The sequence below is a fragment of the Oncorhynchus mykiss genome, chromosome 18 (assembly GCF_013265735.2).
Source record: "Oncorhynchus mykiss isolate Arlee chromosome 18, USDA_OmykA_1.1, whole genome shotgun sequence".
Taxonomy (NCBI): Eukaryota; Metazoa; Chordata; class Actinopteri; order Salmoniformes; family Salmonidae; genus Oncorhynchus; species Oncorhynchus mykiss.
The window spans coordinates 56,672,768-56,689,478 of record NC_048582.1 but is presented as its reverse complement, the minus strand read 5'-3'; the positions used below and the strand labels follow the sequence as shown (position 1 = coordinate 56,689,478).

The 16,711-nt window shown below is 41.6% G+C and overlaps 1 protein-coding gene across 6 annotated transcripts in view; it reads right to left on the bottom strand.

The window, feature by feature from the left end:
• LOC110496558 (collagen alpha-1(XVI) chain) overlaps positions 1-16,711 on the bottom strand; it is a 134,745-nt gene that overhangs the window by 14,626 nt on the left and 103,408 nt on the right. For 3 of the 6 annotated variants that reach the window (XM_036953310.1, XM_036953307.1, XM_036953309.1), the window contains exons 33-47: positions 15,169-15,204; positions 14,982-15,035; positions 14,780-14,848; positions 14,570-14,623; positions 14,131-14,157; positions 12,304-12,360; positions 11,971-12,006; positions 11,690-11,761; positions 6,630-6,683; positions 4,774-4,821; positions 4,469-4,588; positions 3,932-3,979; positions 3,697-3,795; positions 3,539-3,583; positions 2,065-2,109 (exon numbers count right to left, since the gene is read on the bottom strand). In XM_036953310.1, coding sequence (XP_036809205.1) covers positions 2,065-2,109; positions 3,539-3,583; positions 3,697-3,795; positions 3,932-3,979; positions 4,469-4,588; positions 4,774-4,821; positions 6,630-6,683; positions 11,690-11,761; positions 11,971-12,006; positions 12,304-12,360; positions 14,131-14,157; positions 14,570-14,623; positions 14,780-14,848; positions 14,982-15,035; positions 15,169-15,204 — 864 coding nt within the window. The remainder of the gene's footprint in view (positions 1-2,064; positions 2,110-3,538; positions 3,584-3,696; positions 3,796-3,931; positions 3,980-4,468; positions 4,589-4,773; positions 4,822-6,629; positions 6,684-11,689; positions 11,762-11,970; positions 12,007-12,303; positions 12,361-14,130; positions 14,158-14,569; positions 14,624-14,779; positions 14,849-14,981; positions 15,036-15,168; positions 15,205-16,711) is intronic. The other 3 variants (XM_036953311.1, XM_036953312.1, XM_036953313.1) reach the window with 3 other exon arrangements.

Genomic DNA, 16,711 nt, shown 5'->3' with positions numbered 1-16,711 from the left:
ATTCCATACTGGGCTCGCACCGTTCAACCATTACTGACTTCCATTCGCTAAAACAATGGAATGATATAAGGGGGTTGGCGTGTTCTCTGCATGGCACTACGACTCTCCATCACTTAGACAGGGGAAATAATTGAACAACTGGTGAGACAATAGAATGGTTTCCTCATCTGAAATAACTTTCATTAAAGAGCTGGAGAGATGGAGATGGCAGAGCCACATCACTATGAGCACCCCCTCCTGCTGATTTAAAGAGATTCAACACTCGCGCACAGTGTTGATGGAGTTTCAAAGTACGCAATTATCCTTGAAATAGAAGACAGCTGTGTGTGCTGACAATTTACACTGACGATGGCCTGAGGCCTGAAATGTTTGAGTTTTGTTTTCACCTTTCATTGATGTACTGATCTTCTGAGGCACCAAGATGTTCTAAAGACTTTTATTCCATTTTTTCCATTTTGGATTCATTCCTTTTCAGAACAGTTCTCCATCTCGTTTTGGATTCATTCCTTTTCAGAACAGTTCTCCATCTCGTTTTGGATTCATTCCTTTTCAGAACAGTTCTCCATCTCGTTTTGGATTCATTCCTTTTCAGAACAGTTCTCCATCTCGTTTTGGATTCATTCCTTTTCAGAACAGTTCTCCATCTCGTTTTGTATTCATTCCTTTTCAGAACAGTTCTCCATCTCGTTTTGGATTCATTCCTTTTCAGAACAGTTCTCCATCTCGTTTTGGATTCATTCCTTTTCAGAACAGTTCTCCATCTCGTTTTGGATTCATTCCTTTTCAGAACAGTTCTCCATCTCGTTTTGGATTCATTCCTTTTCAGAACAGTTCTCCATCTCGTTTTGGATTCATTCCTTTTCAGAACAGTTCTCCATCTCGTTTTGGATTCATTCCTTTTCAGAACAGTTCTCCATCTCGTTTTGGATTCATTCCTTTTCAGAACAGTTCTCCATCTCGTTTTGGATTCATTCCTTTTCAGAACAGTTCTCCATCTCGTTTTGGATTCATTCCTTTTCAGAACAGTTCTCCATCTCGTTTTGGATTCATTCCTTTTCAGAACAGTTCTCCATCTCGTTTTGGATTCATTCCTTTTCAGAACAGTTCTCCATCTCGTTTTGGATTCATTCCTTTTCAGAACAGTTCTCCATCTCGTTTTGGATTCATTCCTTTTCAGAACAGTTCTCCATCTCGTTTTGGATTCATTCCTTTTCAGAACAGTTCTCCATCTCGTTTTGGATTCATTCCTTTTCAGAACAGTTCTCCATCTCGTTTTGGATTCATTCCTTTTCAGAACAGTTCTCCATCTCGTTTTGGATTCATTCCTTTTCAGAACAGTTCTCCATCTCGTTTTGGATTCATTCCTTTTCAGAACAGTTCTCCATCTCGTTTTGGATTCATTCCTTTTCAGAACAGTTCTCCATCTCGTTTTGGATTCATTCCTTTTCAGAACAGTTCTCCATCTCGTTTTGGATTCATTCCTTTTCAGAACAGTTCTCCATCTCGTTTTGGATTCATTCCTTTTCAGAACAGTTCTCCATCTCGTTTTGGATTCATTCCTTTTCAGAACAGTTCTCCATCTCGTTTTGGATTCATTCCTTTTCAGAACAGTTCTCCATCTCGTTTTGGATTCATTCCTTTTCAGAACAGTTCTCCATCTCGTTTTGGATTCATTCCTTTTCAGAACAGTTCTCCATCTCGTTTTGGATTCATTCCTTTTCAGAACAGTTCTCCATCTCGTTTTGGATTCATTCCTTTTCAGAACAGTTCTCCATCTCGTTTTGGATTCATTCCTTTTCAGAACAGTTCTCCATCTCGTTTTGGATTCATTCCTTTTCAGAACAGTTCTCCATCTCGTTTTGGATTCATTCCTTTTCAGAACAGTTCTCCATCTCGTTTTTGATTCATTCCTTTTCAGAACAGTTCTCCATCTCGTTTTGGATTCATTGCTTTTCAGAACAGTTCTCCATCTCTTCCAGTTTCAAAGCAGAAGAAAAATATGGAGAGACAGACACAAACACACACAGTATAGTATAGTACAGTATATACATGTAGTAAACTCACAGTAAGTCCAGATGAGCCTTGAGGACCAGGAAAACCAGGAGGACCCTGTAGAGAAACAGGCAATGAGAGGGACATCTAAAACACCTGTTCTAAGCTCAGCATTGTAAACAGCAACACTGACCCTTAGCCTGTTACGGTACTACTCCAATTGGCTGAAGGGATACTCATGGATATGGTGGAAATTGGCTGTATAGACGAGTTGGCTGACAACTTCACCAAAATGATAAGCGTGCATCGATGAGGCCGTGTGGTGTTGTGATTCTGAACGGTCAGATAGCTAGCTACAATGACAAGAAGCTGCCATGAGGGGAATCGTAAGTGGCTCGTTTCAGCTCCTTGTATCTTGTTATTGATACTATGTCTTTTTTTAGGTGTTTTAACTGATGTCACGTCTATGCTAATATGGCTAAAATTCACTAGGTAACTAACCATCAACTGTAACAATGTATTTGAGAGACAACAAGTTCAAATTTGTACGTTTTCAATAAATATTTGGAGACTAAATATAGATTACAGGTTGTCAACAATCTAAGCCAACTCTGTCTGTTTAGCCCCATAGTTGCACAACACATCTATCTCTACTCTCCTCCACTCTCCAAAAGTGTGCACACTTCCTGTTATTGATTTAAAAGCATTGGATTGGTGTAATCATTGGCTGGAGGGGGTTTCCCCAATTGGTAAATCACGATGGGAAGTGCAAACTTTGAGAGAAGGGTGGATATTTGGGAAGTAACCTAATTTAATTCAAGACCTATGTGGTTCTAAGACCTACCACTAGAGTGGTCTATGACCTCACATTTCAAGAATCAACATGAAGTTGCTTTACTCTGCATGATCCTTCACTGATTAAGCTTCATAAGAAACACAGGCCACGTAAACACTATGGCCATGGCCCAACACTAGAAACGCAGCCTTCCAGGAAGTAAGCACTGATCTAACACAGTGGGATAGGTGAAAGCAAGGCGGCAAATAGTCTACATAGTCATGTTCAGTTCGGTGATTCCTTCCAAGAAAATGAAGAAAGACACATTTTCAAGTAGTTGAACATGGCCCAAAAAATGACATGGAATAAGTACTAGTGACAGAAATGTAGCCTTTAGGTAGTGTCCATGTAGCACAGAAAGAGAGGTGCTTCCCAAATAGACGTTGCCATTCCACTGTAACAGTCACTCTATAAACAGAAGAACATCTGTGGTCAATTAAAATTCAGTAAAGCACAACGTCAGTAGGAGAGCCATTAGAGGAAGAAGAAACCAGTCAAGACAGAACAAGAGCTCAGAAAGTCTGCTTTGGGGCAGGAGTTTTTCCTGATCTAGTACGGTATGGTCAGGTAAAACTCCTGCCTCTAGCTATGATAGACAACCCAGTTCTCCTTACAGACACCATGCTTTGACTCTGTTGTGCTGGCTAATAATGTCTGTATATAGCCTTATGAAGTGTTATAATGCCTTAAAATCTCTGGTTTTGAGCTCACCATATTTCCTGGTACTCCAGCTTGTCCCCTTTGCCCCTGAGGACCCTGGGAAATGTAGGCAGAAAGGCACTTCCTGTTAGAGATTCAACACGCTAATAACACGCAACTTGTTATATTTCACCACACTCACAAACACACACACACACACACACACTTACCGTCTCTCCCGTTATTCCAGGTGCTCCTGGTATTCCTGGGTGGCCTGGTGTTCCTGGTCCGGAGCAGCCTCCATTAGCTCCATCGGTGTTGGTGGTGGTCTACATAGAGAAGAAGATAAATAAATCTATGAATCAGTGTGTGTGTGTGTGTGTGTGTGTGTGTGTGTGTGAGTGTGAGTGTGTGTGTGTGAGTGTGAGTGTGAGAGTTGGATAGTTAAAGACTGTGTGGACGTACAGGAGCCTGTGCAGCCTCCTCCCCCTGCAGCCTTTGGTTTAGGAAACACTGTAACAAACACAAGGAGGTCAAAGGTCAGAACGATGACTCGGCCTAGGCAAAGCTTCAGATAGATTGGGTCAAAATCAGAACCAAAACTGAGAGTGTTATTGATTCTTATGATTTATGAATCAATGAAGAATCATGTAAATCATGTAGATTTATTGTGTTATTGACTGTACGTTTGTCTATCCCATGTGTAACTCTGTGTTGTTGTTTGTGTCGCACTGCTTTGCTCAAACTTTGCCAGGTCGCAGTAGTAAATGAGAACTTGTTCTCGACTGGACTACCTGGTTAAATAAAGGTGAAATAAATAAATAAAATGAACCCAGAAGAATGATGTAGATTCATGAACCCAGAAGAATCCATTAGAATTTCCATGATTCTACAGTCTCGTTCTAACCAGCCAACAATATATATGCCCCCCTAACCACCTCACCCATGCACCCCTCACCACTCTCCCCCATGCCCCCCACCAATACACCCCCAGCCTCTCACCCTCTCACAGCCGTCGGAAGCATGGCCTATGCCAGTCTTGCCCTCGTCTCCTTTCTCTCCCTTGGTGCCCGCCATGCCTGGTACCCCTGGCAAGCCCTTGGAGCAGTCCTCACACACCTTCTGCAGCAGAGGACACACACACTTTGATGACATGAAGTGTGTGAGCTCAATGTACACTGCATGGACACAGCTCATGCATGTTTGTGTTATGTATAATCACATCAGTACAGCTCATGCATATAAATCCAAGAGCAGTACTAGAGAACTCTATTTCCCAGAGTGCACCTCTCTACCTCCTGTCTTACCTTTCCATCTCCTCGACTGGGGTCCTCATCCTGAGGCAGCCTCAGATGCTGAGGAAGGGCGGGGGGTGGGGGGAGAGGAGAGGAGAGGAAAATGTAAAGGAAAGGGAGGATTACAATGTATATGTACAGTTGACTTCTGCACATTGGATGCAACAAAGTGCAAACAGTGTTGAACTGCAGTACAGTCCAAATTCAATGAACGACCCATTCAGAAGTCCCAAATAGCACTCAATTCCATGTGTAGTGTATTACTTTTGGCCAGAGTCACATAGGCCACTAGAGGGAATAGGGTGCCATTTAGGATTTGCCCAAGGAGACACAAAACATTCAAAATCACAAGGTTTTGCAAGTCTTTCAAAACACGTTGATATTCACATCCAGGCATTTATTGGGATCATTGTTGGGAGTTTGAAAGTTGATTGATTTACCTGCATGGGTGGTCTGAAACATTCTTACCACTCCAATCATACCAGGAAACCCACTCACAGTACAATTCTGCCACATTTGAGCAGTGGGGCCCTTCACAGAGTGAGAGAACCTGTGAATTGCACTTAGCCTGGTTTCAAAATCCGTTGGCTCTGTTCAAACGGTTGTTATTAGCCAGAAGAGCTCATTTGAGCTAGCATGATGCAGCTCATTAGGTTTGTTAAACTCAGGCTGTGTGCATTAACAGGATGTCTCAGAGAGAAGAATCATTATATGTCAATGATATTTACTTTATACTTTCAATATACTCCTATTTAAATATCCTTTACTTTTGCTAAATTGTTATTTTATCCTTTTTAAATGGGTTCATTTGTATTCAACAAACTCGTCTGTTAAATGATGTTTTTAATAATGTTTTGTGGTTTTAAGGATGTGTTTTTATTAGCTAATATTAAGATAAGAGTGAATTAAGAATTTATCTAAGAATGAAATGTTTTAATAGTCTGTTTTAGGCATTTAAATCCATTGACATATAACATGCAGGCAGGGTCATGGAGCTAGAGAGGAGCTGGTGGGTCAGTGTGTCTGTCTACTGTTAGGACTGGAGCACTTAGTGAGTGTGTATAATGTGAGTAAGTGTGTGTGTGTGAGTTCGTAAAGCCAAGTTTCCACTGTGGGTAGATTGATTATTGTGGGGAGGGTGTGTGTGTGTGTGTGTGTGTGTGTGTATGTGGCAGGCGGCTGAACTGGATGCCAGCTATATGGAAAATAGACCTCATAGTGCAGTCCTCTCAACAGAAGACCTACAGGCTCTTACTGTACTCAGCATAACAAGGCTGAACAACAGAGTACAGCAAAGCTCTTCGACTCAAACTAATGGCTGCACTCACATACTCACACACTCACACACTGCATTTATGAAACCACGCCAACAATGTGTGTGTGCGTGTGTGTACGTGCATGCTTTGGAGGCACAAATCAATGGTAAAAGTCCTTCTGAAAGGCAGAAAGTGCATTTCAACACTAAAAGTCTTTGAGCTGAGTGCGTTCATTGTTCTAGCTGCCACTAAGTCGTGGTGTGTCTACTGTATAGTCATGTCCAAAGTCTAGAGATCCTCAATGAACTTCTGCCAGAGTGCTCCACTCACAACACAGACCTACAACCCAACCAGGCTCCTCCCTCCCTGCACCGTCCAATCACAAAGCTGCAGCACTCATCTAGCCCCGTCTCCTCTATCTGGCATGGGTTGCGGTCAAATCCATTTAAATTTAGACAATTCAGCTAATGAATTCCAATTCTAGAATCAGAAAATGTCATTGGTATTCATTGATATGGTTTTTCACAATTCTGGAATTTGATTTTCAAATCACTTTCCGATGTGTCTGAATTGGAATGGAAGTGACTCCAACTCTTCTGTCTTATTACTTACAGTTCTCCCAGGCAGACCCGGCTGCCCTGGTACCCCGTCGTTGCCAGGGTTACCCTGAAAGAAGGAACTGAGATTCAACTGGTTTTAGCCTATCACAGGCTTGCCACATCCCTCTCTACCAATGGTCAGGGGGGGGGGGGGGGGGGGGGGGGGGGGGGGTTACAGGTTCGAGGTTGTAGGAACAACCAATCACCAGTGTTTCCTGGTTTATGTTCAGACTCTTTTGACTCGTTTAGTTTTTAAAGCACTATTTAAATTCATTTGGTTGAAATAGTTTGATTATTTTGTAAACACCAGATTGAATATCATGCAGGGATCACTGTGCAAGAGGTCAAACAATATATATTTTTTAAGTGCTTTGATTTGAACAGGATATTTGTGCAAATTTGATTCCTGCACACAAAATTGTTCAGTGCTTGATGAACACATGAACATCATATTCAGACAAATCAATCTACAGCCTGGTCTTCATGAACCAATATTACTACTTCGTTTCCCATTAACCTGGTTTAAATGTGTAAAATGTTGTTGAGAATTAGTTTAGATTGAACATTTCCCACAAAATCTGAGGAAATATTATTGAAAAAAACTTTATTTGAAGGTTTTTAATTCATAATAATTGTACTAATGCTAAAATAACTATTTAATTATGTATAAGGAGTTTATAACTAAACCTTCAAATGAAGTGTCATCAATATTCCCAACAATCCCAATGTATCATATGTTGATAGAAATAGTTAACATTCCCAAAGCATCCCACAAGAGTTAGTGAATGTTTAAAGCAGGGCTATGATTTAACAAAGACTCCCATTAATACACATATATATATTTACAGCCCACAAGGTTAACAGTAGCATAGAGCTTCATTACATGAATACAGTTGACTTTAAATGTTATTGCATTTATGCAATAGTTCTTTATGCACTTGCATATTTACTTTTACTATTGTGTAACATGTTTACATTAAGAATTTAAGATTAACAAAATAATTTGCTATTTTAGTTCTGCATTAATTAGCATTTAGAGTTGCATTAGCCACGACCTCAAGCTGCCCAAGCTAGAACCCAATGTTCAAGCCAAACCTGAAAAGGAAATGAGTGGAAGGTGGAATAGAAAAGAGTTAGCAGGAGGAGAGAAACATAGTGTGGAGGAGAATGAAGAACAAGAGTGAGAAGAATAGAGTGGCGAACAGAAGAGAGAGAGAGAGAGAGATCAGCACTAGACACTATGGAACACAAAGTTGCCTTTGGCCTAAAGAGCAGGAACCCAGACTTCAACAAAGAAATTGGAAATACAGACATTGTCATACTTCAAGAAACATGGTATAAAGGAGACGGACCCACTGGTTGCCCTCTAGGTTACAGAGAGCTGGTAGTCCGATCTACCAAACAACCAGGTGTGAAACAGGGAAGGGACTCAGGGGGTATGCTAATTCGGTATAGAGCAGACCTAACCCACTCTATAAAATTAGTCAAAACAGGAACATTTTACATCTGGCTAGAAAGGAAATTATCTCAACAGAGAAAGGTGTTCTCATGTGTGCTACATACAGTTGAAGTCGGAAGTTTACATACACCTTAGCCAAATACATTTAAACTCAGTTTGTCACAATTCCTGACATTTAATCCTTGTAAAAATTCCCTGCCTTAGGTCAGTTAGGATCACCACTTTATTTTAAGAATATGAAATGTCAGAATAATGGTGGAGAGAATTATTTATTTTATTTGTTATTTATTTCATCACATTCCCAGTGAGTCAGAAGTGTACATACACTCAGTTAGTATTTGGTAGCATTGCCTTTACATTTTTTAACTTGGGTCAAACGTTTTGGGTAGCCTTCCACAAGCTTGTAATTGAGTCAGGTTTGTAGGCCTCCTTGCTCGCACACGCTTTTTCAGTTCTGCCCACAAATGTTTTATAGGATTGAGGTCAGGGCTTTGAGATGGCCACTCCAATACCTTGACTTTGTTGTCCTTAAGCCATTTTGCTACAACTTTGGAAGTATGCTTGGGGTCATTGTCCATTTGGAAGAACCATTTGTGACCAAGCTTTAACTTCCTGACTGATGTGTTGAGATTTTGCTTAAATATATCCACATAATTTTCCTACCTCATGGTGCCATCTATTTTGTGAAGTGCTCCAGTCCCTCCTGCAGCAAAGCACCCCCACAACATGATGCTGCCACCCCTGTGCTTCACGGTTGGGATGGTGTTCTTCGGCTTGCAAGCCTCTCCCTTTTTCCTCCAAACATAACGATGGTCATTACGGCCAAACAGTTCTATTTTTGTTTCATCAGACCAGAGGACATTTCTCCAAAAAGTATGATCTTTGTCCCCATGTGCAGTTGCAAACCATTGTCTGTCTTTTTATGGCGGATTTGGAGCAGTGGCTTCTTCCTTGCTGAGTGGCCTTTCAGGTTATGTCGATATAGGACTCGTTTTACTGTGGATGTAGATACTTTTGTACCTGTTTCCTTCAGTATCTTCACAAGGTCCTTTGCTGTTGTTCTGGGACTGATTTGCACATTTCCACCAAAGTACGTTCATCCATAGGAGACAGAACGCGTCTCCTTCCTGAGCGGGATGATGGCTGTGTGGTTCCATGGTGTTTATACTTGCGTACTATTGTTTGTACAGATGGACATGGCACCTCCAGGCGTTTGGAAATTGCTCCCAAGGATGAACCAAACCTTTTCTGAGGTCTTGGCTGATTTCTTTTGATTTCCCCATGATGTCGAGCAAAGAGGCACTGAGTTTGAAGGTAGGCCTTGAAATACATCCACAGGTACACCTCCAATTGACTCAAATTATGTCAACTAGCCTATCAGAAGCTTCTAAAGCCATGACATCATTTTCTGGAATTTTCTAAGCTGTTTAAAGGCACAGTCAACTTTGTGTATGTAAACATCTGAACGACTGGAATTGTGATACAGTGAATTATAAGTGCAAGAATCTGTCTGTAAACAATTGTTGGAAAAATTACTTGTGTCATGCACAAAGTAGATGTCCTAACTGACTTGCCAAAACTATAGTTTGTTAACAAGACATTTGTGGAGTGGTTGAAAAACGAGTTTTAATGACTTCAACCTAAGTGTATTTAAACTTCCAACTTCAACCGTGTACCCACCCAATAGAATCCCCATATTTTAACAATGACAGCTTCTCCATCCTAGAGGGGGAGATTAACCATTTCCAGGCCCAGGGACATGTACTAGTCTGTGGCGACCTAAATTCCAGAACTGGACAAGAACCTGTAACTCTCAGCACACAGGGGACAAACACCTCCCTGGAGGTGACAGGATTCCCTCCCCCATATGCACCCCTAGACACAATTATGACAACATAACCAACAAAAAGGGGTCAAAACTCTTGCAGCTCTGTCGGATGCTGGGACTCCTATGGTAGGTACACCTATAGCTCATCTCTTGGCAGTAGTACTGTAAACTACTTTATCACTGACCTCAACGCAGAGTCACTTAGAGCGTTCACAGTCAGTCTACTATAATCTGAAGTCAAATGTCTACTGTTTGCTGATGATCTGGTGCTTCTGTCCCCAACCAAGGAGGGTCTACAGCAGCCCCCAGATCTTCTGCACAGATTATGTCAGACCTGGGCCCTGACAGTAAATCTCAGTAACACAAAAATAATGGTGTTTCAAAAAAGGTCCAGTTGCCAAGACCACAAATACAAATTCCATCTAGACACCGTTGCCCTAGAGCACACAAAAAAACATACATACCTCTGCCTAAACATCAGTGCCACAGGTAAATTCCACAAAGCTGTTAACGATCTGAGAGACAAGGCAAGAAGGGCATTCTATGCCATCAAAAGGAACATCAAATTTTACACACCAATAGGATCTGGCTAAAAATACTCAAATCAGTTATAGAACCCATTGCCCTTTACGGTTGTGAGGTCTCGGGTCCGCTCACCAAACACCAAACTGAGACTCTGCAGAATTAGGCCGATGCCCGATAATCATCCAAATCCAAAAAAAGCTGTTAAATTCTACAACCACCTAAAAGGAAGTGATTCCCAAACCTTCCATAGCAAAACCATCACCTACAAGACATGAACCTGGAGAAGAGTCCCCTTAAGCAAGCTGGTTCTGGGGCTCTGTTCACAAACACAAACAGACCCCACAGAGCCCCAGGACAGCAACACAATTAGAACCAACCATATCATGAGAAACAAAAATATTATTACTTGACACATTGGAAAGAATTTACAAAAAAACAGAGCGAACTAGAATGCTATTTGTCCCTAAACAGAGAGTACACAGTGGTAGAATACCTGACCACTGTGACTGCCCCAAAATTAAGGAAAGCTTACACTATGTACAGACTCAGTGAGCATAGCCTTGCTATTGAGAAAGGCCACCGTAGGCAGACCTGGCTCTCAAGAGAAGACAGGCTATGTGCACACTGCCCACAAAATGAGGTGGAAACTGAGCTGCACTTCCTAACCTCCTGCCAAATGTATGACCATATTAGAGACACATATTTCCCTCAGATTACACAGACCCACAAAGAATTCAAAAACAATCAAATTTTGACAAACTCCCATATCTATTGGTTGAAATACCACAGTGTGCCATTACAGCAGCAAGATGTGTGACCTGTTGCCACAAAAAAAGGGCAGTAAAGAACAAACACCATTGTAAATCCAACCTATATTTACAGTATGTTTATTTATTTTCCCTTTTGTACTTGAACTATTTGCACATCGTTACAACACTGTATATCAACATAATATTACATTTGAAATGTCTTCATTCTTTTGGAATGTTTACTGTTAATTTTGTATTGTTATTTCACTTTTGTTTATTATCTAGTTCACTTGCTTTGGCAATGTAAACATCTGTTTCCCATGCCAATAAAGCACTTAAATTGAAATTTAATTGAGAGAGAAGAGCGAGGGAGATAGAACAGCCAAGGTACATTCATGTTGATGAATGAGAGGTTAAAGATGTACAGAGATAAAGAGGAATGGGTAAGTAAGGAGTGTGTTGTAAAGGGTTAATTGACATGACTCCACCACCCTGATCCCCCTCTCTCCTACCTGGGGTCCTGTGATGCCGATGAAGCCCTGTGGCCCAGGAGGACCAGGAGGACCTGGTTGTCCCGGAGCCCCCTGGAACACACACACACACACACACACACACACACACACACACACACACACACACACACACACACTGAGCAAACCACACAGCATTGACAGGCACCATTCATAGCCTAATTGTTCCAACAACAAACGCATACTCAGTTGATATTCAGTCAATATGACACAAGAGAAAACCAAGAGGCAGACATGGCTAGTAGATGACATAGAGATCAGACCTGCCACGTGTTTCCTCCCATAGTTCCTGGTGCTCCCTGCAAGGCAAGAGTCGTCAAATTCAGAGCACATCATCAGCAGATCATATGTGTTCAAAACAAACACTGACACCCTGCAGTGAAAAATAATCCTGCAGATCAAAACCAGTTAAAAGAGAGCTGAGTGTGTGTGTGTGTGTGTGTGTGTGTGTGTATGTGTGAGTGAGTGTGTCCCCTGCAGAGAGATAACTACCCTGAAGTTGAACTCAAAACAAGTTTAAGATGACCACGTTGTGGCATGTGTGTGTGTACTGTATGCATGGATCTGTGTGTGCATGTTGACCTAGCCATACTCACCGGTCCACCTGTTCCTGCATATGGAGGGCTGATACAGTTACAGTCTCCAGGTTCACCCTGAAAACACAGACCTCTCATAGATCACACAGAGAAGCTGTGAAATAACCAGGGGCATGTATTCATGGATGCCCTGGGAAGACAGACTTCCCCCCCAAAAATGGACCAACAAAAAACAATATATAAAATAAATGTATCTTTCGAAAATCTAAATAATGTATTTTGACTCTCTGTGATTCATCATTTTCCTTCAATTACCAAGAGGCTGAATGTATCTCACTGGAGAAAGCATCTGAATGAGTGAAACAGAGCCCCTCTGTCTCAGTATGTGTACCCCACCTATCTAATGCTGTTTGGTCAAAGATAGTATGACATTGTTGCCGCCCATAACATTGAATGCAAGGGAAGCCAGCGAGCATTTGGACTTCCTTGATAAAAAAAAGGTTAAATAATAGCTAAAAAAGGTTCAATAATAGCTAATCAGTTGAGCTAAACTGAGTGAGTATCAAGGGAAGATTTGTCTTCACATCAACCACATCAAAAGCAAAATATAATTTACGGAAAATAAGTATATTGTTGAATCTCATTGGGTTGTTTCCTCCAGTAGCTAGCCAGCTAGCTAAAATCAGCCCTAAATTAGCCACTAGGGATTTGGACTTGGTTTTATCTAATTCTCTGTACTGGCCAATATGATTATAACTGTGATTCTGATCCAATCATAAATTCATACATTGTGCCCCTGATCTGAGAGGATGGAAGTTCAGCATGTAGCTAGATGTAGGCTAATGTTAACTAGCTGGCTAATCATTGCCCATGAATGGAAGTTAGGCTAGCGAGCAAGCATTTTAGCAAGGTAGCCTAGCAAAACGAAAACTAACAGCGTGTACTCTATGACAGAGTACTAGACCGTTTTGCCAACATGAAAGAGAGGAGGATGGCATTGGCTTTTCTCTACAAGTAGGGTGAGCCACTTCATATTGAGCTCACGTTGATTGGACTAAATTGTCTTCGGCATCTTTTAGTTGCCACTGTATTAGACTAAGCTCAGTTTATTTGATGATGTTGAAGTTGAAATAGTGCTGGACTAGCGGAAACAGCTCCTGTTTTCTTAGCGACTTCTGGTAACTCTCTGTGGTTCTAAATCAATAGTTGTTAAGTATTCAGAAAATGTCGGAAACATTAGTAACTTGCTTGAACATGCTGTAGGTCATATAACTGTTTGTTAGAGGCAATATGTTTTGTGATGAAACAAAGTTGACGTGGAATTTATTCTGCTACTGTGTCTTCTTATTCATATTTCAATAATCCTAGTCCTTTTCAGTTGGTCTGATGGTAGCTCTAATTAATAATCCTAGTCCTGTTCAGTTGGTCTGATGGTAGCACTAATTAATAATCCTAGTCCTGTTCAGTTGGTCTGATGGTAGCTCTAATTAATAATCCTAGTTCTGTTCAGTTGGTCTGATGGTAGCACTAATTAATAATCATAGTCCTGTTTAGTTGGTCTGCTGGTAGCACTAATTAATAATCCTAGTCCTGTTCAGTTGGTCTGATGGTAGCACTAATTAATAATCCTAGTCCTGTTCTTAAAGCTCCTTTACTTCCCTTGTCTATTTGGATCCCACACACTTGTCACCTCCTCTGCTACTCTGTCTGTGCCTTGAGGGTGTGTGTGTGTGTGTGTGTGTTTGTGTGCGTGTAAGCATCTGCCTATGTGTGTGTGTGTGTGTGTGTGTGTGTGTGTGTGTGGTGTGCTGGTGAAGCATCCCCAGTGATTACCATCTGTTACCCCCTGCCTCCAAACCTCTTAATCTTCAGAAATGCTAGGTTTACCTTGTCCCCCTTGGCTCCGTCAGTTCCCTGCAAGACAGAACACACACACACACACACACACACACACACACACACACACACACACACACACACACACACACACACACACACACACACACACACACACACACACACACACACACAGAGTTAGTGTGGCCTTGTCATTGCAGACGATAAAGCTTGCAAGGAAAGTAGTCAGGAGCAGAGAGGGGCGACAGGAGACACTATGGCTCTGTTATGGATTGAGGCGGCCTTCATTAGCTATTAGACTAAATATAATCATCTTTAAACTTTAAAAACACTGACTCTGAGTCTGTAGAAACTAGTGATCTTAGCTCATACACTGTTACACAGTACTATGAAAGGTATACAATTCACACTGACTACACAATTCCAATACTATGTGACTGCGTTGTGTTTTCAATGTGACGCCACTCACATCTCTTCCATCAGCTCCTGGGATTCCATTGGATCCACCTTTGCCGTCTTTACCCTGGGTTGGGAATGGGATAAGTATGGAGGCAGCAATCACTCAATGGCTTTGACTAGAGTTAATACACATATGCATGCACACACACACACACACACACACACACACACACACACACACACACACACACACACACACACACACACACAAATCTCTTACCTGGGGTCCTGTAACACCTACACCCATGGGCCCCTGTGGCCCTGGAGGCCCCTCCTCTCCTTTAGGACCCTGTGAAAAGCAAATACACACACACAAGAATGAGAACTTTGTGGCTGTGTGTGTGTGTGTGTTTATGTGTTGATGCACGTATAATGTATGTATGTGTGTGTGTGTGTGTGTGTGTGTGTGTGTGTGTGTGTACCATGTCCCCAGCAGGCCCAACTGGTCCAGTAAGTCCTCTAATTCCCTGAGGACCCTGTAGAGGAGCAGCATGATGCAAATTAACATGATAGAAGGAGACTACAGAGACCATTATACAGTACATACTAGAGGCAATCTTATTTAATATGTATTTCATAATTATTTAATCTAATATTTTTTGGACTTACTGCCACCCCTGGTAGGCCTCTGGGTCCTTCTGCTCCCTGAAAATAGGAGAGAGAGAGAGAGCGAGAGAGCGAGAGAAAGGTTTAAAGAGATGGGTGGTGAGTTGAGCTTAGAGACAAACAGATGATTCATCAACAGTAGAACAATGGCTGAACCTTCATGAACAAGTCTGGATATTGTCTTCCTCATTCCATCTCTCATTCCCATCACACATGCTCTCGTTGCTTCGTGTGTATGTGTCTTGTGTGTGCGCGTGAGTTTGTGTGTGTGTTTGTACACAAACCTGCATGTGTGTGTATACAGTATATCTGATTACCTATAAACTTGAGGAATGTTAGCATGTTGATGCAGACTGTGAGCATGTTGATCCTGAAGGAATGTTAGCATGTTGATTCAGAAGAAATGTTAACATGTTGATGCAGACTGTTAGCATGTTGATCCTGAAGTAATGTTAACATGTTGACCCAGAAGGAATGTTAGAATGTTGACCCAGAAGGAATGTTAACACGTTGTCCCAGAATGAATGTTAACATGTTGACCCAGAAGGAATGTTAACATGTCGACCCAGAAGGAATGTTAACATGTTGACCCAGAAGGAATGTTAGAATGTTGATCCAGAAGGAATGTTAGAATGTTGACCCAGCAGGAATGTTACACTGTTGATCCAGAAGGAATGTTAACATGTTGACCCAGAAGGAATGTTAGAACGTTGATCCAGAAATAATGTTAGAATGTTGATCCAGAAGGAATGTTGACATGTTGATCCAGAAGGAATGTTAGAATGTTGATCCAGAAGGAATGTTAACATGTTGATCCAGAAGGAATGTTAGTATGTTGATCCAGAAGGAATGTTAATCCAAATGATGTGGAAACAACATTTATTCAACCAGCCCAGTGGATATGTGGGTAATAAAAAAAATGTAAGTATGGGAAAGCTTCAGAAAAACAGCACCAAAAATGTATTTTGAGGTGAGCAATCTCTTCAATGTTTACGAGTCAAACTCATTCCACGGTGGGTCGAGTGTCTGCGGGTTTTCGCTTCTCCCTTGTACTTGAATTCTTTGGACACTGTGTTAACTAACCTCCAAACGAGCTTCAATGCCATACAATTCTCCTTCCGTGGCCTCTAACTGCTCTTAAACCCTAGTGAAACTAAATGCATGCTTTTCAACCGTTCGCTGCCTGCACCTGCCCGCCCGACTAGCATCACTACTCTGTACGGTTCTGACTTACAATATGTGGACCCTACAAATACCTAGGTGTCTGGCTAGACTGTAACCTCGCCTTCCAGACTTATATTAAACATCTCCAATCCAAAATCAAATCTAGAATCGGCTTCCTATTTCGCAACAAAGCCTTCTTCACTCACGCTGCCAAACATACCCTCGTAAAACTGACTATCCTACCGATCCTCGACTTCAGCGATGTCATTTACAAAATAGCTTCCAATACTCTACTCAGCAAACTGGATGCAGTCTATCACAGTGCCATCCGTTTTGTCACCAAAGCCCCTTATACCACCCACCACTGCGACCTTTATGCTCT